Source organism: Eubalaena glacialis, chromosome 14, assembly GCF_028564815.1.
Source record: "Eubalaena glacialis isolate mEubGla1 chromosome 14, mEubGla1.1.hap2.+ XY, whole genome shotgun sequence".
Taxonomy (NCBI): domain Eukaryota; kingdom Metazoa; phylum Chordata; class Mammalia; order Artiodactyla; family Balaenidae; genus Eubalaena; species Eubalaena glacialis.
Genome location: NC_083729.1, coordinates 88,277,012 through 88,302,923, shown reverse-complemented (window position 1 = coordinate 88,302,923; position 25,912 = coordinate 88,277,012). Strand labels below are relative to the sequence as shown.

General features: G+C 47.0%; 1 protein-coding gene across 1 annotated transcript in view; it reads left to right on the top strand.

The window, feature by feature from the left end:
* The first annotated feature begins 1,352 nt into the window (after positions 1-1,352).
* TBC1D8 (TBC1 domain family member 8) overlaps positions 1,353-25,912 on the top strand; it is a 139,200-nt gene continuing 114,640 nt past the window's right edge. Inside the window, exon 1 of the mRNA XM_061211369.1 lies at positions 1,353-1,613. Coding sequence (XP_061067352.1) covers positions 1,487-1,613 — 127 coding nt within the window. The 5' untranslated portion in view covers positions 1,353-1,486. The remainder of the gene's footprint in view (positions 1,614-25,912) is intronic.

Here is a 25,912-nt window from a genome sequence, read left to right as displayed (position 1 = left end):
GGCAGGGAACCCTGTTCCACTCATGTCCGCAGCTCCTGGGCCTGGCAGCGCATCTGACCGAGGCGGGTGGGTGCCGGCGACTATTTCTGGAAGGAATATTTTCTAGCCGTCCCTGCTCACCCCGAGTGCTCTGCGGCACCCAAGTCCCCCTGAGAACAGCTGACTCCCTCCCTCAGTTGTGCTCAGGGGATATCTGTCTATGGCCTGCAGTTCTGGACCACAGCTGCCCCTGCCCCCTGGGTGGGCAGTCCCGTTTGTCCTGGGCACAGGGCTCTTACCTGGCTTCTCACCTGCTGGGTCAGATGTGGGTTTCTGATCCTCTACAAACAGATTCCTTAGCCTTCAGTGAAGCAGTTCTACTCAGTCCCCAGGAATCTTGTGGGAGCTTTACTTCAGTTTTGTCCTAATTAAGTCACATGTTGTCAGGCGTCCCTTTGTCAAAACCCGAGGGTCATGTTGGAGTTTCTTTCCCTCTCTTTCTAGGATGTTGGATTTAACTGCTTCCTTGAGGAGACGCCTCGGAGGCCCCCTCAGCTGTTCAAGGCCAGCGTCCACGTGTCTATTTCTACCACGCTTTGAGGAAATACTCACTTTTAAAGCCCTACCTGCATATTCGCTATAGCTTTTCTTTACTATCACCTACTCCATACTTCCCAGCTTTTCAATTCTCTAAGAACCAACGTGCCTGGTTTCGTTCCTGGGTAGGGGACCTGCAGGGGAGCCCTAATATCGGCATCTTCTGTGCCCACGAGGGACGTCCAGTGTTGAGTTTGGTGTGAACCTTGCCGCAGGGTCCTACAACATCGCAGCTTCTTCAGCAGCTCCGAGGGATCCCTCGTGAGATCACGGAAAACGTACGCTCAGCGTTTAAAAATATCGGAAAATAATTTTTAGCTTTTAACGCTGATTTTTGGTTATTTGTAAAAACGTTTCTTGTTATTTTAAGTGCCGTGTTATTCCAAACACACCTGGATTTCCTGGGGTGCATTCTGTCCCCCCAAAGATAAATGCCCTAGGTCGGCAACCTGCAGCTGGGACAACAAGACGTCTTTTTCACCATCGCCTCCTCCTCCTCCTGCTGCTCTCCGGGCTGCCTCCCCGCAGGGGCGTTGGAGAGGAGAGGGGCCGCGGCGCCCCCCGCGAGCGCAGGGGGAGAGGCGGGCATCCCGGCAGCCGGGATTGGACTTCCTCCCTCCACTCCGGAACTGCGCTGGAGCCGCCGGGACTCGGAAACCCTGGCGGCGCCGCAGGAGCCGGCGGGGTGGGCGGGGCGCGGCGACCCGTGGGCGGGCCCGGGGCGGGGCCTGCGCGCGGGCTGCGCGGGCCGCGAGGGGCGAGCTGCGCCCGCTGCGCTCCCCGGACTCCCGAGCGCAGGGCGCCGGCTGGCTGTGCTCCCCGCCGCCACCGCCTCCTCCTCCCGCGCGGGCTCGGCCCGGCGGCCGGGGCGATGTGAGCCGGGGCCCGGGGGCGCGGCCGGACCTCCGCGATGTGGCTCAAGCCCGAGGAGGTGCTGCTGAAGAACGCCTTGAAGCTCTGGGTGACTCAGAAGAGCAGCTGCTACTTCATCCTGCAGCGGCGCCGCGGGCATGGCGAGGGGGGCGGCCGGCTCACGGGTAAGGGGCGCGCCGGGGCGGGCGGGCGCATCGGCCGGTCCCGGACGTCGCTCCCCGCCGGGCCCGCGGCCCCAGTCCGGGGCTGCGGCGCAGGTGGCGGTTTTGTGGGAGACGCCAGGCCGGCCCTGCCTCGGGCTTGTTTTCCTTTCTCCTGCCTCTCTCCTGCAAGCTCCCGTCGAGGTGGTGGCAGAAGGGACTTGCAGGCTCGTGCATTTTCCCGGGAGGGGCAGGTGCCTTCGCCGCCTGGCCCGGTGACCGCCCGGAGGCCAGGCTTGGCTCGGGAAACGCAGGAGAGACGCCGGCTGGAGCGAGGGCCGCCCGGGGAGGAGTGGGGCCGCCGTGCGGGGCCAGGTGGCAGCGGGTGCGCCCCGGCCATCTGGACGCGCCCGAGGCTCCAGGTGGTGTCGCGGCTGGGGACACACGGCCAGCCCATGGCGGGGCGCAGCTCGGGAGGCTCTGGCAATCCGGGACTGTCGGGCGGGTGAACGGGGCGGACCGGGCGGGCCTGGGACGGTCTCCACGCCCGGAGGAGAAACGCAGGTGGTACGAATTCCGAGCTCGTGATCTTAATAGCAGAACTGAGCAGGTCAGTTCCCCGCCCCCATCCCTTCACTTTCCTCCTAGGAATGAAAGGAGGAAGAAAACTCAGGCTTGTAAAATTTATTTAAAAAAAAAAAAAAAAAGCATTTTTTTTCCTCTGAAAGTTATGGTCCAAAACTCTTTGAAAATCAGGCCTTTGGATAACTTGCATTAGCTGGGACACCTGTTTAAAAGGTCAACAGAGGAACAATATGAGCCTTTTCCAGTTGTATCTAGGGAAGCTATATGGAATTTCAGATTTCGGAATCTGAAATAAGAGGGACTTTAGATCTTCCCATTTTGTCCCTCCTTATACCGAGGAGGAGGAGACCAAGGCCGGGGAGAGGGTGGTCACGGGGACGCGCTTGGGTCCCTGGGCTCATTGTTGGTGACTGCTGCCTGTTTATTCTGGGGGAGGCCCTCCTGGAGTAAAGTCTACGGGGAAATGCGCTTCATACGTCCTGCAAGGGCAGAACCAAGTGCCAGGGCATTACCCTTCCCATACCTTAGATCGGGGAGGCCGGAAAGCAGGCAGTTGGATTCGGTAGGGAGGGTAGACTTCGCTGAGCCTCAAGGAGTCAGCTGGGGTTGGTGGGATTTCTGGATGGAAGGGGCAGTGGGGTGACCTATGGTCATGGTGATCAGTGGGAACAGGTGGGCAGCAGGTGGGCCTGCTCTGGGAGCTGTTTGAAACTCTGAGTGGGGGAGTTAGTGTAGGAGGTTGGGTGGGCCTTCTGGGCCCCTGGGCGGCATGGTGGCACTTAGTGCCTGGGCTCTTGGGAAATGGAGGTTGGTGGCGCCCTGTGGGGCTCATCAGAGGCGAAGAGGCCGGAGGAGGGGTTCGTCTCCCCAGTCCTTTGAAGGCTGTGTATCTTAATCTTTGGTGCATTAAACACAGCACTTGGCCTATAAATGGTCTCCTTTAGTAGAGGGTGAGGACAGGGCTTGAAGATTTGTGAAACAGGAAACAAGGAACGTCGGTCCAGCAAACGTTCATTGACTTAGTTCAGCGCACACTGACTGTGGGATGCTCCTCCTGTGGCTACTTTGGGAAGGACTTCAGGTTATTCACTATCCAGCAGGGGAGGTGGGTCCAGACCTGGAGGGCAAAGCCTCAGATCCCGTGCCTGATGGAGGTTCAGGATGGCTTCCCTTCTGGAGAGCCTGCTTTGAGGTCCAGTCTGTCTGAGATGAACTCAAAATGATGCCCCCCTGCTGCTGCATTCCAAAATCAAGCAGGGCTGTAACGCCTGTGCCTTTGGGCTTTACTTTGGTTTGGGCTTGCTGTGAATATGCACAGTTTTCTTATTCTTTTTTTTTTTTAATTTATTTTTTGGCTGTGTTGGGTCTTCGTTGCTGCGCGTGGGCTTTCTCTAGTTGCGGCGAGCGGGGGCTACTCTTCGTTGCGGTGCGCGGGCTTCTCCTTGCGGTGGCTTCTCTTGTTGCGGAGCACAGGCTCTAGACACGTGGGCTCAGTAGTTGTGGCTCGCAGGCTCTAGAGTGCAGGCTCAGTAGTTGTGGCACACGGGCTTAGTTGCTCCACGGCATGTGGGATCTTCCCGGACCAGGGCTTGAACCTGTGTCCCCTGCATTGGCAGGCGGATTCTTAACCACTGTGCCACCAGGGAAGCCCAATTTTCTTATTCTTGAAGGCAGTAAGATTGGCCAAAAAAGGGAGGAAAATTCCCCACAAAAAGACCCCTGGCACTTTGCTTTATTTCTTGGAGACTCAGAACCTCCTGCTGATTGTGAAAGGGTGGCATCCCCTACGGCAGCTGAACACTCCACCTTTGGACATTTAGCCGGGGAGCCAATGGCTGTCCCAGTTAGGCAACCCTGTTACCACATCCTCCGATGGCTGGTCTTACCGGGGCCCTTACGAGTGTTGTAAAATCAAAACTGATGTGACACAGAGGCCAGCTCCATGTTGGTGGCGGTTTTCAGAAAACGTAGAATTCTAATTTGGCAGATATTTAGCAATTTTTTCAAAGATTTAAAGCTTAAACTGAGTTTATTTATGAAATCAATGGGTGTGCATTCTGACTGGTTTTAGGCTTTTCCTTGGAGAGAAGCAAGTAGAGGATGATTAAGAGGGCTGGAGATAAAATGTAAAGGAGCAGTAAAAGGAAGTGTCTCTTCTTGTATTGCGATGCTGAGTTTGAGATTAGGTGGTAGGGGCTTAAAAATGTGAGGTCTCCATTGGCGTTTAAAGTAATCTGACATGTTGAAAACTTGCCCGCCCTCAGAAATAGAAGGTTTTGTTTCATTGAGGATTGTAATTCGTCCTCCTGCTTACACACACACGCACACACTCCCTATACACATCTCCAGGTTTATTTTCTCCATAGCCCTTTCTAATATACAAAATACTTATTTTGTTCATTGTTTCCCTTACTAAATTGTCTGGTCTATGAGGGCAGGTATTTTACTTGTGATGGTGCCTGGCACTGCGTATATGCTCAGTTAACATTTGTAGGATGAATAGATGGTTGAGTCCATGCATGAAAGATGGAGCCCACTTTTTTTCCTCAAACGTTGGGTGGGTGTGGAGGCCCAGCTTTCAGACTGAGCTGATCACATGGGCCAGGAAACGTGCCCTCTCTCTCCTCGGCTTCCTGTGTACCTGCAGGCTGACCCACCGGAAAGCTGGAGAGAGTGGGTGGGAATTGAAAGCTCCTGTCTATTTTTGTAGCTTCTCCTTTGAGGGCAAAGGAGCTGGGCACCAGCCTCTCAGGTGGCTTCAATTACCAGCCCAGGGACCCGCTTTGAGAAGGAGATCTTGGGCTGGGGAGGGGGCAGGCGGTGCTGGAAGGCAGTGACCTTCGCTTCCAGTTTGAACATGGTGTGGCTGAACACAGTATTGTAAGATGTTTCCACAACTCCCCTGACAGAGTGATTTTTGCTGCCCTGGAAGGGAGGAAGTGAAGTTATACAGTGTTCCCTTGGATACGGTCTCCAGCCTGTGGGAATATTTCTTATAAAAGTGCAACTCTGGGAGAACAGAGTGGGAGCAGTTAGCCTTTGGGAGGTGGTGGGCAGAAGAACACCCAGCATCACTGCCCACCCCCCCCCCCACCCCGAGGTCTCTGATGCACTTAAAATGAGCAGCATGAATGAAACTTTAAAGACCGATGGGTTTCCCTGGTGGTGCAGTGGTTAAGAATCCGCCTGCCAATGCAGTGGACACGGGTTCGAGCCCTGGTCCAGGAAGATCCCCCGTGCCGCGGAGCAACTAAGCCCGTGTGCCACAACTACTGAGCCTGCGCTCTAGAGCCCGCGAGCCGTGTGCGCCACAACTACTGAAGTCCGTGCGCCTAGAGCCCGTGCTCCGCAACAAGAGAAGCCACTGCAATGAGAAGCCCCCGCTTGCCACAACTAGAGAAAGCCCGCGTGCAGCAACGAAGACCCAATGCAGCCAAAAATAAATTAACAAAATAAAAATAAAAAAATAAAGACCGAATATCACCACCCAGATGTGCCCCTCTAAAGGATTTTATTTTTCAGTGTTTTATTACGCACATTCCTGTATAATCTTGCAGTTCTTTCCCCAAAGAGGCTGGCAGTTTAAAAGTAATAATTTGAATCACATATTGATGTTTTCTACTTTTCAGAGTGTTTCCCTTTGGCCCCTGTTCCTGTCACCGCATTTGTAGCAGTTATGGGCTAACCGATTTCCTAACTGGGTCAAGGGAGGAAGTAAGGAGTGGGAGTGGAAAATATGGGCTTTGGAGTCAAGATAAGTTGGTTGGGTACAAATCTGGGCCAGTTTATTTGGCTTCTTTGAGCCTTCCTTATAACTCTGCCTTAAGGCACGGACAAAAATTAACTTTAGAGGGTTAGACGCTGTTTTCCACCATGGCTATCCCATCTTTCCCATCAGCAATGCACAAGGCTTCCGATCATAATAAGGGTTAGAATGAAAATAAACAATATACATGAAGGGCGTAGTTGTGCTCGTCACCTGGTAGGTTTGAAGAAAAGCAAAGCAGAGTAACATTTAAAAAACCGAAGAACAAGAGCGCTTCTTAGAGCAAAAGTGTCCTAAAATAGTTTGCATTGTAGTGAAGGATGTAAGCAACATTTATCGATTAGCGCAGGATTTACTAAGTGTAATTAGAAGATTAAATATTTAAATAGCAATTTGTGCCAGCAGGATTTGGATACAGGGGGTCTTTGACCACATTAAATCCTAGTAGATAAAGGGAACTGAGTGTGAGTGGCCGGCTGTGCCCAGGGTGAGTCGTCTCCTGCCTTTGGAACAGGAGACTGGGGGAGTCTCATCTAGGGATTCCCGTGGGGTTCCCAGAGCTTGCTTCGAATGACTCTTCTCCATGGCTGGAATGGTGACGCCCAGCACCAGCGTGGCCTTTCTTGGCTAGTCCGTCTGACGTCAGCTGGAGTCCTGCTCAGGTAGCTGAACTTGGTGGTGGATTTCATCCCCGCCACCAGCAAAACCCCTTTGGCTCAACAGGGCGGCCGTTGCATTGTGCAGACTCCCCACACATTGGCTCTAGAGTCTTACATACTTTGGTCTTGTTTTCCAGAAGCACAACAAGGGAGAAATCACAAACAATGGAAGTACTTTGATTCCAGGGGCATAAATCAGAAGGTTTATATAAGTAAAATAACTGGTGTTATCTCTAAGGGCTGATAAGCCATTAACAAAAGCTTTGGGGTTCCCAACAGGTGCATTTAATGAGAACATAATAAGGGCCATGCATTTGTAATTAGATAATCAAACAAGGCCCGGGCTGTGTCACTCCAGGAAATAATATGAGGTACAAATGTGTGGGTCGTGAAGGCTGTTTCAGCCTAATTGGGGCTCTTTAGGAAGAGCTGAAGACGATTGGGAGGCTTGGAACGTTTAAAGAATTCATTTACTTGAGCCATATTCTGGCAGCATTGGATCAAGGAGGGATTTATTTAAAATGAAAGTAGTAAATCTGATCATATTTCCAGCACAGATTTTTTCTCCCCCCTTATTTTGTAAAGCTTTAATCAATTGCATTAAAAAGCAGCCCTGGACGTATTTTCACGGCTCCTGGGGTCTCGCATGAGCTACCCCTGCACCACCTCTAAGGCTCTTTCTCCCCTGCCTTCTGTGGAAGCAAAGACCCTCCAGTGTTGGTCACTTTCCTCTCCTGGGCCTTCATGGGCTGTCCCCTCTGCCTGGGGCGCTCACACCTGCCCTTGCAGTCTCAGCCTAAGCTCCACTGCTTGGAGATGGACCCCCCTGCCCCCATCCTCTTGTCCCGCCCTCTGCTTTTCCTTTAGAACACTGACCACTGTTTGTCGTGATGTGGCTCTTTGTGGCTTTATCCGTTTCGAGCAAACCAGACCTTGAGCTCCAGAAGGGAGGTCCCAGGTCTGCGTCCCTCACCACTGTGCCGCCTGCCCTGGAATCCTTGCTGTCACTGGAGCACTGTTGATATGTATTTAGTGAATACACGGATGCCCACGTAGAATTGATAGCTGTGAGCCTTTGAGGTTGAGAAATGTTTCGCATGATCCTGAAAATGGAAGTTATGAAGAAAACAGGAATAAATAATTCAGAGGGTTGTTATTGTTATTTCTCACACCCGCCCTATGTGCTTGTAAGGATTAGTGGTGGTTTGTCAGCTGCGCCAGCCCAGCTGTTAGAACTCCCCGTTGGTAACCTTTATGGAAATGATCCTGTACAGACCCAGAATGATTTTCCCAGCACATCACCAGCCAACTAACACAGCTCTACGAATCTGAGTCATTAATATTCTTGAACATTTGGTGGGTGTGTTGTAACCATTAGATTTTATTATTTTTCTGCTTCCTTTTTTTTTTTTTTAACTTTAAAAAAAGAGAAAGAGAAATCAACAACAAAATAAACAGCCCCCAGTAAGGTCTCCTTAGGAAAAGGTACTGTATTTTGTGATTGGTTTTATTCTGAATAAATAGTTACTAGTAGAGAATGGATATTCAAATATAATGGGATGATAGTTTGCCTGAAGTTTTAAATTATGAAATTTTTCATGTACATAGGAGCATATAATGCAAATGTAAAGTATAAGTAGTATAATACCCACCGGCTGTTACTAAAAAATATTTAGAATGTTTCCAGTGCTTGAGAGATTTCTTGTGTGTTTTCCCGATTATATTCCCCTCCTTCCCGTGTGGGCATTAATATCCTGAATTATGTGTTAATACTCCCTTGCTTTTATTTATAGTTTTGACACATATGTATCCCGAATCAACACATTGTTTAGTTTTGTATGTTTTTTCTTAAACTCTTTACAAGGGGAATCATACTTTATGTATTTTTTCCAAAGCTTATTTTTCTGCCCCCCCATTATAGTTACAGTTTTATGTGTATAATTATGTTTCTCTAACATTGAACCATGCTGATGCATGTAACCATGTTTATTTATTTTCATTGATGGGTAGTGACCCATTGAATGAATATACCATTATTGATTGATTCATTCATTCATTCTCCTGTCAGTTGATATTTGGGTTTCTAGTTGCTGTTGTTTTGCTATTACAAATAGTGCTGCTGTGAACATTGTCAGAGATGTTACTTTTGGCCAATCTAGTAGGTGTTAAAATAGTAGCTGAGAACCACTGAGATGGTGTTTCCCTCATAGGGATAAGAATCTTTTTATGTGTTTATTAAGTATTTGTTTTGCCTTTTGAGAAAGGTTTGTGTCTTTTTCTTATCCTAGGAGCTGTGTGTGTGTGTCTGTGTATGTGTGCATGCACATGTGTCTATGTGTTCTGTATTCTTTTTCAATTATATGTATTGAAAAATCTCTCACTCCATGCCTGGGCTTTGTATTTTTGTTGTGGGTCTTTTGAAGGACCAAATTCTTAATTTTCACGCAGCCAGATGTACCATTCTTGTCCTCTAATAGTTTGTGCTTTTTGTTACTTGTTTAAGAAGAAATCTTTAGAAGGGAATCTCCGGGATGATGGTGAAGGGAGAGCCTTAGATGAGAGTCTGGTCCTCAGTCCAGATAGGAGCAGGGCGGAGGCTGCAGGACGACTCCTAGGAGAAGAGAAGCTGATAGAGCAGGGATACGCTTGCACTTGCCCATGTTGGAGGAACATCCTATCACCAGGGGAGAGCTTGTGGGTGAATTCTTGACACATAGAAAGCTGAATCAGCCAAGAATTCCAGGACAGTTGTCAACTCCAGGGAACATAAAAAGCTGTGTAGGTTAGGAAAGGTTTCATCCTTTTACTACAAAGCTCAGCTTGCACTAAGGTTTACTTTGTTACAATAATGTAAATATCCACTGGTGTCTAACCCAGGCTGTTGCCTAATTGAGGAGTGAGTGGTAGGTGGGGTTGCTGAGTGAACGGGGGATACATCCTCCACTTCTGGAAGTTGCCAGCCGATTCCCGCATGGAAAATTAAAGAAGTAGTCGTACCAGCATGTTCCCGGAGAAGTGGAGGTAAATGGGAAAAGAACCAGTAAAGAACTGGGAGTGGTTGCCCTCGGGGAGCTGGGAAGTGGGAGCAGGGAGGGGCTGCTGGGTTTCTCATGGGCCTTGTCCAGTTAGATGCTTCTTTCCATGCACATGTAAACTGGATAAAATACAGAATGTAAACTTTGGGAGAGCTTGGCATTTTTTCTGGGTAATGGGGATCCCGTGGGTAACGGGGTCAGGAGAGGCATTGAAGCAGAGTCGTATTAGTGCCTCACGGCCGTGGTTCCTGAACTGCCCTGCTTCACATATTTGTCCTCTCAGTAAACTATATTTAGCCTTCAAAGTGTCTTGAATATGTGGGGTATGTCAATTTCACAGAGGCTTAAAACCTATTTTCAGAAATGCATCTAATCTAGCCAGGTACTTTTATTTGAAATTAAAATATATCTATTCTGGATGATTGTTTTCCTCCAGAGAAGAAATCAGGTTAGAGTTATACACTTATAATATATTTATAATTTTTGTCCCTTTCCTATAGGTAGGGTACTATAACTGGATCCCATTCCTTCTGGGGTCTCAGTTTCTTAACCTGCAAAACAGTGATAATATAGCAACAACAGCAGTTTTTGCTTTGTGGAAGTGTTTATATTTCAAACTGTTACATTTTATAGACATGTTGGCAAAATCCACTTAATTATTTGTATGTAAAGAAGAAGAAACAAGCCCAAAGAATATTGCATCCAACAATGCCAGGCCCTTTGTTCTCATGAAGCGTACAGTCTGGAGGGGGCAAGGTGCTCGTGGTTGGTGGGGGGGGGCAGTATTAAACCATGAAATACAGAATTATCAATGGTGGTAAGTGTAGGGGGTGTGAGAGGGAATAACACGGAAGCTAATTTAGCTAGAGGTGTCGGAGCATTTCTCTGAGGACCTGTGATCTCAGCTGAGACCTGCAGGGTGTATAGGATGGTGCTGGCCTGCTGCAGAGTGAGAGAAAGAGCCTTCCGAGTGGAAGAAACAGCATGTGCAAAAGCCCTGTGGCCTCTGAGAGCCTGCTTTGGATAAGTTAGCTTTGACGGGCCGTGAGCTGTCCAGTAAGGCCTGGACAGAGGAGGAAACCACAGAGGGGGGTGAGGAGTGGCTGGGGAGGGGAGGAAATCAGCAGAGTGGATTTTTCCAGAAGGCAAGAGAAGAGTGTATTTAAGAAGGAGGGAGGGAAGAGGGATCAACTATGCAACGTCGTGTGGAACAGGCTTGTAAGACGTTGGCAACCTCAGCGAGAGCAGTTTGGGTGCCGGTTGGCGTGGTGTAGGAGTGGGCTGGAGGCTGCTGGCGGGTGGTGAGGAGGTAGGGACCGCGTGTGGGTACAGCTTTGTCAAGGTGGAGTTTGGTTGGTTTTTGTTGTTGTCACTGTTACAAATTTATTATTTGTCAACAGAGTGTCTGCTGAATGATGGATCTGTAGGTATTGTGGGCTTGCGGAAGGGCAGCTGGGCCTTGAGATGGGCAATGGGTAGGATTTGAAGAGGTCAAGGAAGTAGGTAAGGCATCCAGGGGAGGGAGACCTCAGGAGCATTTCCCAAGGAATTTTGTTTTGGAAATGAGGTTAAGTACTCAGGACTGAACAACAACAAAAAAATGCCTCAAAGGATCTGTAACTGACCACCAAGAGAATTTAACTAATTTAGATGGAACTCAAGGATGTTGGCTTAGCCCTGAACAGTGATTGCTTCACCTGGCAAAAGAAACCCTTTGAGGAGACCGTGGCAACTTAAAAAATTGGGTAATGTTACTTGTTTGGCATTTGGTGCCACGCCCCTTGTACCCTCTTGTCTGGGGTAAGTGCTGGTGGGAATCTGATCTGGCTTCACTAAGTGTTTTGACCAGACTTTATTTCTCAGATTCATAAAGCTAAATAGTCTTTTGTTGTAAATCATGTTATCAGGATTCAAAAAATAGAATTTATTGCTAGATGGAAAATGCAGATTATTTCAGTGAATTACAAAGGCTCCCCAGGAAGTTTGGCTGCCCTGAATGATTGAGTCCATCTAACAGGGTTCTAAATTGTTGCCCAATGATGGGATGTAGGAATGTTTTCATGAGGAAATTTGGTAACATTCTTAAAATGGGATGGGCCTAGTGATGCAAGGTGTGGAAGGAACCTCTGGAGTTTCTCACTTGAGAAGCAGTATTTACATGACAGAAACACTTTGTTTAAAAAAAAAAAAAAGGCAGAAAAGGTTAGCACACCTTAGATAGAGATTAGATATTTCATCTACTACTGGAGCATAGAGAGCCAAGGTGGATTCTGAGTTTCTGTTATGTTGCTGTTTTGCTGTTATAATTAAAAATAAATGTAAAATGTAAGCAAGGCCTTAAGATTACTTTCAGAATATATAGCTCACGATCTTGCATCTGTCAAGGATTCAGTCACAGCAAGGATTTGGCTGGAGAGACTAGATTTGGGTAAACCCAGTGTAACAAAACCGTGTGTGTGTGTGTGTGCGTGTGTACATACGTGTGCCTGTGTTTTTCATCCCCATATAATAGAGCTGTCTCTCAATGTGGGGATTAAGTTCCGAAATCAACATGAAGGACAAAAATTGCTTGCGGTTAAACTTACCCTGAAACCAGCAGGGTCACCTGTCTTGGTAATCTGCTCCTGGTACAAGGAGTTTCTGCGAGGTGGAGGCCTCAGTGGAGCTGGGAGATTCCAGCCCCCCAAGGGGCTCACACCAGGGCATGTGCTCCTTGAGTTGTGGGCTATCCAGGTGAATTTATTGTCCCTTCTGCGTTTTTTGGTCCACGCAGGCGGTTGAATTTGATACATTAGAGTGAGATGCGTGTCTGCTGTACCACCACTTGCTGGTTGAAGTAAAGTCCCTGAGCCAGCTCCGTGGCCAGGTGAGGCTAATAGAGATGACGCTACAGCTTGGTGTATTAACCTGGGAATTGCTGTTAGGTGAGGTTGATGGTGGCGTGTCCGAGAGCTACAGCTCTGAAGTCTGATGCTCAGGTGGCTTGCTGTGAAAAGGTCTGTGTTAAGCGGATGTTGTTTTGTCTTTCAGCTTCTTGCTTGTCTTCATTTATCCAAATAAAACATTGAGATTTGAGGAGAAGAAAGGTTGGAAAGCCTCTTGTGGAACTGGAAGGTTCTCTTTGATGGGATGTGTGTCCCACTGTAAGAGCTGCTTTCCTTGTTTGATTTTTAACTTTCTGTATGACCTGGAAGGCTGGATTTGAGCACTGTATATTAATAGCCAAAAGTTAAGTTAGAGTCATATAATGGTAAGCGTATTTACTTTTTTTGAATTAAAATCTACAGAAACCCACACTGTAGGCAAAGCCAGAGATTTGATTGTATTGATGGTGCCTGAAATCCTACTAAGACTCAAGACCAGAGGCTCCATAGGTGAGCATCCCTTTATAGCAGAAAGATCATTAGAAAGTCTGTGTGTGGGGGAGGGAGGGAGGGAAGACGGGAAGGAGGGAGGATGGGAAGACGGGAAGATGGGAAGACGGGAAGATGGGAAGATGTGAAGACGGGAAGATGGGAAGACAAGAAGGGGAGAGAGAAGGAGAGGGAGGGAGAACCTCAGAGAGAGACTTGAATGGCTGATGTGCTCACACAAAAAGAGATCCTAATCGCAGAAGCTTTGGGAAGATGTGCTCTAATATGCTACATGTATAATATTGTGATATGCATTCCTGAAAAGTTTTATTTAGAATCAGACTTGTATAAATTAGACAGTTTCCCCATTACTTAAGCCTCAGAGAGATCTCCATTTTAAGAACAGAGTAAATTATTAAAAATGTATAGAAAAGTCTATAAATTTGAATCAGATCGTAGTATTTCAGATGTCAGAATATTTTTATTACAAGGTAAAAACAACTTTTTGGATCAAAACTGTCAAAAACAAAAAAAGGGAGATGGGGACTTCTGTCTTCAAAACATCCTAAAAGACAAAGGAAGGCTGTGGATTAAAGGAAACTGAGCAGACATGATAACTAAATGTGATACCCAGCCCTAGAGAAGGTCCTGGGCTGGAGGGGAAAATGCTCTAATGGGTGTTTGTTATGGGGTAACATAACACAACTGGAATACAAAGAGTAGATAAAAGCATAGCATGTGTTAAATTGAGTGACATTGGTAACTAGGCTATTGTGTTAAGAGAATATCCATATTCAATATCCCATCACATCATATCATACCATAGCACATCACATCATATTATGTCCTATATCATAGCGCACCATATCACATCATATTGGTCATATCATATCATATCTCATGAGAAAAAGAGGGTGAGAGAGAGCAGTGTTAGAGCAGATGGCGTGAGCTGTTAACAGTTGGTGAATCTGTTTCTAGGCAAAGGGTATATGGATGTTCTTGGTCCTATTTTAATTCCTGAAGCTTTTCCTTAAGCTTGCAGTTATTTCCAAATAAAAAGTTAAATAAACAAATACGTTTAAGTGTCAGCCCGGAAGCACTTGTCCACTTTGATTGAGGTATTTTGAGCCTGCGATAACAAAATATGAAGTAGAGCTTTAAAAAAACCTTTATTTAGGAAATTTCTGCAGGAAAAATAACTTTGTTGTGGTGCGAACTAACCACCCTCTGCTTTTCTCATTGAAACAACCATTTTTGTACACTGGTTTCTAAAGAGTTGAGGTTTCTTGGGGTCCCGGTGGCCAGGTGCAGCAGGCCAGGTGGTGGGGATTCCGCACCACCCTAAGCTTGAAGTGACTTTGACATACGACTTTTTAATATCGTGTGTGCGTGTTTCAGTGTTAGGTCAGGCCTTGGTTGTGGTCAGTAAACAGTTGAATTTTAAGAGCATGAAGCTCTTGGAAAACAAGTTCATTGAATAGGTATTTACGGTGCTGCTGGGCGCCTAGCTCTCTTCCAGGCAGTGAACATGACAAAGTCCTGCACTCATGGAATGTACTCTACTCTTGTAATTAATCTAGAGCAGCTCTACTCTAGTGATTACTTAGTCTAGCAATCAATCTAGAACAACTCTGCCCTTGTAATTACTTATTCTAGTAATTAACCTAGGACTGGAATTCTCAAGTGTGCACGCAAATCCCTTTGAATATGTCAGCCTGGGCATCATTTTAAACTTACTTCATTAAAACATTTTGTGATGTTTCTTCCACACCGTAAGAGGTTGGCTTTTGTGGTCTTTGCCCTTAAAAACTGAAATATTTAGTCCAGGCAGTTAGGGCCTTTGAACCAAATCTTTGAGGTTCTTGCCTGCTTTGGGCACATTATTTATAAGCTCCGTGTTGGGGCCAAAAGACTTGAAGTAGCTCCTGCCCCCTTGAAGCCTTTTTGCCTCCTTCTCGTCACTGGGGACCAGCACGTGGAGCATCTGCTGTGAGCACAGCTGGCCCGGGGTTCCGCCCTGGGCCTCGGGTGTGGGTGTGTCTGGGGGCCCAGCCCTCCTGCGCTCTGTGAAGTGTTGACACCGTTGGCTTCCCTGGTGCTTCGGGGTGCCCCGGTCCCTCTCCCTTTTGTGAATCAGCTCCGCAACCTTCCGTAGGTGACTGGGATGAAGTGGATTCATTTTCCTATTTAAAAATAACCTCCGGGCTTCCCTGGTGGCACAGTGGTTAAGAATCCGCCTGCGTATGCTGGGGACACGGGTTCGAGCCCTGGTCCGGGAAGATCCCACATGCCGCGGAGCAACTAAGCCCGTGCGCCACAACTACTGAGCCTGTGCTCTAGAGCCCGTGAGCCACAACTACTGAGCCTGTGCTCTAGAGCCCGTGAGCCACAACTGCCGAGCCCGCGTGCCACAACTACTGAAGCCGTGCCTAGAGCCCGTGCTCTGCAACAAGAGAAGCCACCGCAATGAGAAGCCCGTGCACTGCAACGAAGAGTAGCCCCTACTCACCGCAACTAGACAAAGCCCGCACGCAGCAACGAAGACCCAACACAGCCGAAAATAAATAGAAAAAGAAAAATGCTAAAAAAAATAATAATAATAAAAAAATAAGAATAACCTCCGCAGCTGTGGGTTCAAGTCTTCCCATCACGAGGACGACCTCATCTCTCTGCTGGGACCCCTGCTGGTCGGACCCGGAGGGTCACAGGGGGACGATGTTGGGATGGGATTTCGGAGACCACCGGCCCGTATTCCTTTACTACAGATCAGGAGCCGTCTGATCCGAGGCAGAGATGCTCTGGCTCTGTTGTCACTTGACTGAGTTTAGCCCTTTCTAGAAAGATAAGGGGGCCCCTGAGACTCAGTTCCCACCTTCCCCCAGCTCAGCTCCTCCAGACCTGCTCCCCTCCTCTTGGGCTGGGCTGGTGTCTCTCAAGACCCTTGCTTTGCTTTGTTCCTTTAAAAATGGTTTAAGTAACAGAATTAAAAAAAAAAAATTGTGGTAGAATATGCATAACATAAAGCTTTCCATGTCAGTGATTTTTAAGCGTACAGTTAAGTGGCATTAAGGACCTTCACATTGTTGTGCAACCATCATCACTGTGTGGCTCTGGAATTTTCTTCTTCTTCTTCCCAGACTGAAACTCTGTCCCCATTAACACTGACTCCCATTCCTCCCTCCCCCAGCCCCTGGCTCCAGCATTCTGCTTTCTGTCTCTATGAACGTTACTCTTCTAGTTCCCTTGTATAAGTGAAATCATGCAGTATTTGTCTTTTCGTGACTGGCTTATTTCACTGAGCATAATGTCCTCAAGGTTCATCCACATTGCAGCCTGTGTCAGTTTCCTTCCCTTTGAAGGCTGAATAATATTCCATTGTGTGTATAGACCACGTCTCGCTTACCTGTTCATCCATCGAAGGACACTGAGCTGCTTCTGCCTTTTGCCTGTCGTGAATAATGCTGCTGGGAACATAGGTGTGCAAATATTTGTTCAAGTCCCTGCTTTTAGTTCTTCTGGATGTATACCCAAAAGTGGAATTGCTGGGTCATATGGTAATTCCATATTTAATTTTTTGAGGAGACACGATTTTTGCATCTGATTCTCCGTCTCTCTGGGCCTCTGTGGACTTGACTGTATGGCTGGGACCGTACTCAGTTTGCTGGGGTCCCCAGCTTCCTGAGCACCCTCAGCCTGGTTCTAGAGACCCTCGCTTCTCTTCCCGTTAAGGTTGAGGGGAGAACTGAAGAGAACTGAAGCTAGTTTAGAGGAGCATGGCAATCCATTGAAGAAGAAGATGAAGAAGAATTAGAATTTGACTTTGGGGCATCTTCACGTTTACTGTTTGGTTGTTTGTTTTGGATTTCATGTAGTTTTGTGTTTTATAACTAAGCCATAGAGTGGAATAGTTAAAGTTAATTTGGTTTTGGTGGATTGTTCTAATATGTCCTCAATTACATCTATATCTCATTTCCTTCATCATTGTTGACAAAAAGAATAGGACTATGAGGAGGTAGGAAAGGGAAGAAGCCTTGTTCTTATTCCTTGTATGACCTTGGGCCTTAGTTTACTCTTCTGTAAAATGGGCTAATACTACCTACCTAACACAGATTGTTGTAACTGGGGGAAAATGCATCTGAAGTACTAGGACAGTGCTTGACAGCCACTGGGCTTAGTCAGTATTAGTCTGTCCTCCCCTGCTTGTTATCATGGAATAATTGGAAGCTGTATGTGGGAGGGTGTGGTGGTCCTCAACTTTTTTTTTTTTTGAAGTATAGTTGATTTACAGCGTTATGTGAGTTTCAGGTGTACAGCAAAGTGATTCAGTTTTTATATATTTTTATATTTATATATTTTTTATATTTTTCAGATTCTCTTCCCTTCTAGGTTATTACCAAATATTGAGTATAGTTCCCTGTGCTATACAGTGTGTCCTTGTTGTTTACCTATTTTATATATAGTAGTGTGTATATGTTAATCCCAACTTCCTAATCTATCTCCCCCCACCCCGCCTCCACTTTTCCCCTTTGGTAACTGTAAGTTTGTTTTCTTTTTAAAATATTTATTTACTTTTGGCTGCGTTGGATCTTAGCTGTGGTATGCAGGATCTTTCGTTGCGGTGCGCAGGCTTCTCTCTAGTTGGGGCTGTGGGCTCAGTAGTTGTGGCACCTGGGCTCCAAAGCGCACAGGCTCACTAGTTGCGGCGTGTGAGCTTAGTTGCCTCGCGGCATGTGCGATCTTAGTTCCCCGACCAGGGATTGAACCCTCGTCCCCTGCATTGGAAGGTGGATTCCAACCCCTGGACCACCAGGGAAGTCCCCATAAGTTTGTTTTCTATGTCTGTGTGTCTGTTTCTGTTTTGTAAATAAGTTCATTTGCATCTTTTTCTTTAGATTCCACATATAAGTGATATCATATGATACTTGTCTTTCTCTGTCTGACTTACTTAGTATGATAATCTCTAGGTCCATCCATGTTGCTGCAAATGGTATTATTTTGTTCTTTTTTATGGCTGAGTAGTATTCCACTGTATACATGTACCACCTCTTCTTTATCCATTCATCTGTCAATGGACATTTAGGTTGCTTCCATGTCTTGGCTATTGTAAATAGTGCTGCCATGAACATTGGGGTGCATGTATTTTTTTTTTTTTTTAACATCTTTATTGGAGTATAATTGCTTTACAATGGTGTGTTAGTTTCTGCTTTATAACAAAGTGAATCAGCTATACATATACATATGTTCCCATATCTCTTCCCTCTTGCATCTCCCCCCCTTCCACCCTCCCTATCCCACCCCTCTAGGTGGTCACAAAGCACAGAGCTGATCTCCCTGTGCTATGCGATTGCTTCCCACTAGCTATCTGTTTTACGTTTGGTAGTGTATATATGTCCATGCCACTCTCTCACTTTGTCACATCTTACCCTTCCCCCTCGCCATATCCTCAAGTCCATTCTCTAGTAGGTCTGTGTCTTTATTCCCATCTTGCCACTAGGTTCTTCATGACCTTTTTTTTCCCTTAGATTCCATATATATGTGTTAGCATACTGTATTTGTTTTTCTCTTTCTGACTTACTTCACTCTGTATGACAGACTCTAACTCCATCCACCTCACTACAAATAACTCAATTTCGTTTCTTTTTATGGCTGAGTAATATTCCATTGCATATACGTGCCACATCTTCTTTATCCATTCATCTGTCGATGGACACTTAGGTTGCTTCCATGTCCTGGCTATTGTAAATAGAGCTGCAATGAACATTTTGGTACATGACTCTTTTTGAATGATGGTTTTCTCCATATGTATGCCCAGGAGTGGGATTGCTGGATCATACGGTAGGTCTCTTTTTAGTTTTTTAAGGGCCCTCCATACTGTTCTCCATAGTGGTCCTTGACTTTTGCAGGGTACGACAGCAGCAGTGGGTAGAGCCTGGAGCAGGGCCAGGAGCTGGGTTCCAGTCTCACACAGGCAACTAACTCCCTGTGCTCTGTGACCCCGAGTCGCCCACCCAGCTTCCTCCAGGCTCAGATTCTTCACCTGTCAAATGAGGAAGCTGGACCCTCTCCTCTCTGTGGTTCCTTGTGGATCAGCGATTCCGAAGGCTTCTGTTTATGCCTGATCCTCTTCTTCTTTTTTTTTTTTTTTGAGATATAATTGACATATAACATGATATTAGTTCCAGGTGTACAGCATAATGATTTGATATTTGTATATATTGTGAAATGGTCACCACAGTGAGTCTAGGGAACATCCATCACCTCACAGAGTTAACAGTTTTTTTTTTTTTTCTTGTGATGAGAACTTTTAAGATCTACTCTCTTTGCAGCTTTCAAACATGCAATACAGTCTTATTAACTATAGTCACCAGGACTTATTAACTGTAGTCACATCCCCAGGACTTATTTATTCTATAACAGGAAGTTTGAACCTTTTGACCCCCTTCACCCATTTCACCCCTTGCCCCCCACACCCTGCCTAGTCTTCTCCTGACTGCAGAGTTTTTTCTTTTCTACAAAATCAAGTCTGTTCTCTGTAGTTGGTGGACATATCCCCTGGGGGGGTGGGTGGGCGGTGTGAAGTGAGCTGAGAATTTCTGGCATTTCAAGCTCTGCTGCTTCGGGGTGGGGGATCCAGAATTTCCTGTTAGCAGCTTGGGTGCCAAGTTTCTGGCTCTAGCCCAGAATTCCAAATACCTGTGAAGAGTTAACCCCTGTGTCCCTGGGGCTGGCCACATGTAGCAAGGGAATGGGGGAGTCCTTCCCAGCAGGGAGAGGAGAGAAAGAAAAGGGATGGGGAGAAGGTAGAAGGGGTTGTGGATATAATTTTCACTTGCTCAGAAGGAGAGTGAAGCTGTCTTCAAGGAATTGGACAGGGGAGCTCTCTCGCTCTGCCCACTTCAAGACTTGGCTGTTGTCTACAGTTGCCCTTTTCTGTCTGTATTACTTACGGTTATCAGTCTTCATTTTCTCCAGGAAAGAACAGCCAGCTGGTAATGCCTTTTTCTTCCCATCTTCCTATTTAAAAAAAAAAAAAAAAAGGATTGCTTATTAGCTCAGTAATAATACTGCAGTATTTTTGTGTACTGTATTGCACTTTTCATCGACTTTACCTCATTGAATGTGTACATAAAGATTTGTCCGGGCCGCTTGACATCCTCATGTTGCAAACTGAAGTGGGTGTGGCCATCTGATTTGCCCAGCTATTGGTAGCAGAGCCCTGACACCTTGTCTTTTCTTTTTATGAAGCTGGTCAGTCAGCAACACTCAAGAAGTATTTATGGAAAGTCCGTATGTGCCCAGCGGAGATGCTTGTGGTAGAGAATTCTTACCTTCAAGGCATTATGACCTGATAGGGTCTTAAGGGGAAGAGGATGGAGTTCCAGTCTGTTACCTGTAATTAACGTAGTTATTTAAGTAATGTAATTAAGGCCCGTAATTAAAATGTCTGATGAGTGAAGGAAGAGCTATGAATTCATAGTTTGGGGATGTCTCTGAATTTAATACTCTAATACTGGTTCTCCTGCCTGATGCTGGCGTTAGGGAAAGGGGACAGTTTTTAAACAGTGGGTTCAGATACCCTTAAACCTCTGGGCTCTCTATCATGAAAGCTTCTATAGCTTATCTCTGCAAGCCATTTCACACTATTATTAGGTGTAAAGACAGGAAACATTGCCTAACATGACTTATTTCTAATCTTTTTTTCCTCATTTTTAAAATTGAAGTATAGTTGATTTACAGTATTTCAGGTATACAGTAAAGTGATTCAGTTATATTCTTTTTCAGATTCTTTTCCATTATAGTTTATTACAAGATAGTGAATATAGTTCCCTGTGCTATACAGTAGGACCTTGTTGTTTATCTAGACTTATTTCTAATCTTGAGGGCTTGTGGTTTGGGAGGTTGATCTCTGGAAGTAAAGGCATGGGCTGACCCAGGACTTTCTTTGGAACAGAAATAAGAATTTTTAAAATAAATGAAACTGGAATAGATTAGAATCTACCAGGATGTATGGAAATAAAACTTCTGGAAGGAAGCTTTGTTTCTTTTCTTTTTTGAATGTCTATGTGTATATTTCCTCAAGTTCCTGACTTTGCAAGTGTTTAATAAATCTGTCAAAACGGTAATGTTCAGGTCTGGATGCAAAGGACACGGGAAATGGAGTGTTTTCTACAGTGTCTCTTGAACGGCTGTCTTGACTACTCCTGGCAGGGAGCGGCTGTGAATAGCAGGTTCAGGAATGCGGGGCTGTGTTTTCAGAATCTGAACTCTGGCCCCGCCCCCCCCCCCCCCCCCGGGTGCCCCGGCGGGGGGGCCGGGGGTGGGGGGGACTCCGGAGGCGCTGGGTTGCCAACTGCACTTGTTGGCGGGGAGAGATGCTGGCCAGAGGAGTGGCCGGAAGGCTTCTGGATTGTTTGGATGATGAATGCATCTGTCATGGGAGAGCGCTTGTCTTTTAAATAGGCATAAAAATATCATTTGCTCAGAGGAAATGAATTCGCACACAAATGTCATGAACCTGTTCCTTGGTGATCTTGTATTGTTTGTCCATGAGGTGGTTTGCAGATTGAGGAGCTTAGTTCTAAGGCACTCGAGGCAAGGGCTCTGAGTCTGCTCACAAGCCCGTTTGCGGGAGTATTTGTCCTGTTCTGCTGCTGTGGGGAAGCTGTACCACGTCTCCAAGGGCTTGGAAGAGGACTCTTGCCCACTCAGCCCTTCGTGACACTCTGGATCCGCCCCCACCCCCGACCCTTCCTGCCACCAAGCTTCCTCAGTAATAATCTGCGAGTACTCCTGGCAGCTGGTAGATCTAGGCTGTGTACCAAAAAGGGGACCATGTCCTCAAGAAGGTTGGGGGGAAAAAAGTTACATTGAGGCTGGGCCTCAAATTCAGTCCTGCCTTTGGTGAGTTCTCTTGGGGAATAACCCTAGCTCACCTCCGATCCACCGATTACTTAGAACCCTGGCCAAATCTATTCACTCACTTGCGCCAATGTAATAGATATCGAATTAACATGAAGTTTTTCCTTAAATTTGAAGAGTTGTTTTTTAATGTATTTTTGGATTTGGGGAATAGAAATATGGTAGTCTTTTACCTCGGTTAGCCTGCAAACAACCCTTATAGGACTCTCTAGAAATTGTTTTTAGGAAATTTGAAAGCATTTCTCATAGAGCCTTGAAATAGCAAATGAACTTTTCTTAGACACACAGCACTTAAAAGCTGTATTTAGGTAACGATGAAAATACTTTTTAAAATGTGTGTAAAGAAAGGAAAAAGGTTTGAATCGTACTGCTCTTCTTGGAGATTGCTTTGCAGTGAATCCTCCCCTGCTTGTCTCCTGCTGCTTCTGGCAGCTTCGGAAGGTGCGTTTGTCAGGTTCTAGAAGGAGAGGGGGCCCTGGCTGTGGAGGGGAAGGTTTTCTCTGGCTTGTGGAGGGCTTAACACTTCAGGGCTAACTCCGTGAGCACCTGGCCGAACCTAAACAACCAGCTGTCTGTTAAGCCAATGAACCCTCCCCTCCTTTATAAGGTAGAGCGGCAGCGGAGACAGTATAATAATACGACACGGGAAGGGCAATGTGATCTCTCTTAGGAATAGCGGTTAGAATCACAGCATGAAAAGCATCTCAACACCACAGAGCTTTCACAGATTGTTACAGGACAGGTTGAGACTGAGGGACATAACTTACCAGGCTTTGCATGCTTGAGAGACCCCCGTCCAGAGCACCGGCTCCTCAGCATCTTTAGAGTCATGCAGACTTTGGACACGGCTGGAATGTAGCTGACCACATCAGACTCGGGGACAGCCGGATCCCTGTTTTAGGGTCACACACTGTTGGCTCACGTGCCCTTTGTACCTTCTGTCAGTCCTTGACTCTCCTGCTCTTGTTTTATGGCTTCTTAAGACCTTGACCTCATGTGTTCTGGTGGACACAGGTGCTGCCTTGACATTCTCCTGTGCCCCTCAACCTTTTTTTCCTTTTTTAGCTGCACCATGTGGCATGTGGGATCTTAGTTCCCCAACCAGGGATCGAACCCATGTCCCCTGCAATGGAAGCGTGGAATCCTAACCACTGGACCTCCAGGGAAGTCCCCCTACCCTTTTATTTGTAGCCATAACTACACAGGTCGCATTGCTGCATGACCTGCTCGGCCTGATGGCTTGTCTGACAAATGCCACCGTATAAGTTTGTATACATTCCTGGCTGTAGCAAAACACGTTACACACTGACCAGTGTTCGGACCCGCTGGGAAGGGCTTGTGACAGGCTGTTGTGACAACACACTGGCTGAAAACACAGGTGGACCCATCTTCGAAATTTCGGGGTACTATTTTATTTAAATACTGATTTTAAAGCCTTGAACAATTAGAATCTTGACTGGTCTGGAAGTTCATCTTGGTTCCACGAGCGATTATGTAATACGCTATCACAAGAGCTGGCTCTCCTTGGGAGGAAAACGTCATAAAACAGTCAGTAGAGTAGTACTAAAAAGACCATTTCCCGTCATGATTTAGCTCTTTAAGTTAGAAAACAAAACACTAGAAACATTTTTTTTGGTAATGATGCTTTCTCCCATGATCTTATAAATCAATGCTAATGGTAGAAAATTGGAAAAAGAGAGGAAAAAGAAGAAACAGCTCTTAACCCCACAGTTAGCCTTTTTGTATTGATTTTCCAGCTTTATCTGTGAATTTTGTTGGTATTTTCGAGTTCATAGTGTATATGCAGTTTTATATCTTGTTTTTCACTTAATGGAATGACAGCATTGGAAGATGTGCCACCCATGCATTTTGTGGGTTTGTGTCATGATTTGCAGCCTCTCACCTGAGTCCTGCATTGGCACCTACCTCCTTTGCGTGCCCCTGACGTGCCACCTCACCCCCCTACCCAGGCTGCCTGGGGACCCCGACACAGTGGCCTCATGTCAGCGTCGGCATCGAAGAACATTCGTGAGCTCTAGCTCAGGCCTGTCTGTGAGTGGGTGAGACCCTCGTGTTTTGGACAAGGAACTTGGGACTGGAGAGGTGTTCTGTGCCACTGCCTGCATCTCGGCTTTCCCTGACACTTAGGGTTAGATTGTGCCAACCTGTTAAAACAACAACTTGCTCACTGTCATCCAGTTAGAGAGTAAGCCCCAGCCTATGGCTGCATTGGGTCTTCGTTGCTGCGGGCGGGCTTTCTCTAGTTGCGGCAAGCGGGGGCCACTCTTCGTTGTGGTGCACGGGCCTCTCATTGTGGTAGCTTCTCTTGTTGCGGAGCACAGGCTCTAGGCACGTGGGCTTCAGTAGTTGTGGCATGCGGGCTCAGTAGTTGTGGCGCACGGCCTTAGTTGTTCCACAGCTTGTGGGATCTTCCCGGACCAGGGCTCGAACCCATGTCCCCTGCATTGGCAGGCGGATTCCCAACCATTGCGCCACCAGGGAAATCCAATATGGATGTATTGATGAACGTGGGCCCTGTTTCCTGTTGGATGGTCCTAAGCAGACATACCGCCTGTCTGCTAGGTTGCTTGTCTCCATCTTTTAGGACGTGAGCGATGCTGAGTGTAGCTTTGTGAAGTGCACGTGGTGCCTCCCTGTCAGTCATCTCCTTGGCGGTGACAGTCACGGGCAATGTTGAGAACTTCCCAAGCTGCAGGGGCCTCGATTTCATGTGTAGTCCTATCAGAAACATTACATCTCGTCAGGACAGTATTCACATTTTCTGTTATTTCTTGTGGGATATGGAATTCAGTCCTGCAGAGACAACCTGAGATTGGCAGGTTTGCTTGGTTGATTAAGAGAGTCAAGTTCCTGGGTCGGTGGTGGAAGTTCAGCCTGGGTCCTCCTGGCCCAGCGGACCCGTCAGTGGTAGGTGCTGTGTGTGGGCTGCCCTCAGACCCTGGACTCCTGTGGACCTGGGGCTGTAGGCCACGGCTCCTCAGGGGCTCTCCCTGGGTTCAGGATCTCTGTGATGGCCTGGGCTCTGCGTGAGGACGTTTCCTGAGGACACTTTCCCTCCTCTGGTGAAGTGACCAGCCCAGGGCTGTGCCAGGGTGGACTCCTGCAGGGACTCCTGCCATGCATTTCTTTTTCAACCAATGCTGCTGGTGCCAGGGCCCGTGTGGCTGCTCTGCTCTCCCTGCTGGGAACACGAGTTGGTCCTTGGAGAAGCACAGGCTGCCAGTCTAAGCATTGTGGGTAAGAGAGGCTGGTCTGGGGAGGACTTCCCTGGTTGCGAGTCCCGGCCGTGTGACCTGGTGCTAGCTGTATAACCTCTCTGAGCCTCGGGCATAAAACCGTGCGCACCTTTAAGGTCGTGAGGCTTAAACAGGGGTAATGAGAGGGATGAGTTCCTTGCAGTCCCTGGCACCTGCTCTATGTGTGATGTATGCTAGCTGATGACACTTGTGACCGTGTCCACAGTGTGTGGGGGGGTGGGTGGTGCTGGGGGGAGACTGAAATGACTTGACCTGTGTTCAAATAGGCATAGCTGATAATAATTTATAAAGGCCCGAATACGGTTCAATATTTCTGGGCTGCTGAATTTCAAAAGGGCCAAGAAGTTAAAAAACAAAACCAAAAAAAACCCTTCAGTGGATTGCTGACATTTAACTATAGTAATAGGGTTTCGCTTCTAAGCTTTAAGGCCTAACTGCCCCATTTAGAAGTTCTCCAGACCCGTGAGCGTGTATGTGTACACACACCCTCTGAACGCCTTCTTTCCCAGACCTTATGCCCCCAGCCCGTGCCCTTGCAGGTGGCCTTGAGCAAGCTCTTGTTAGGGTCACACGTGAATCAGCTGCCCATCATGTCCTTGGGTCCGTCCAGAGCTTTCCTGGGACTTGGTTTCTTATCCAGCCTGACCCTGAGATTGGCATCTTGCCTGGGTCTTCTGTGCTTTTGTGTTTAGTTATTTTACCAAGGAGACTGGTTTCCTTTCAACTGT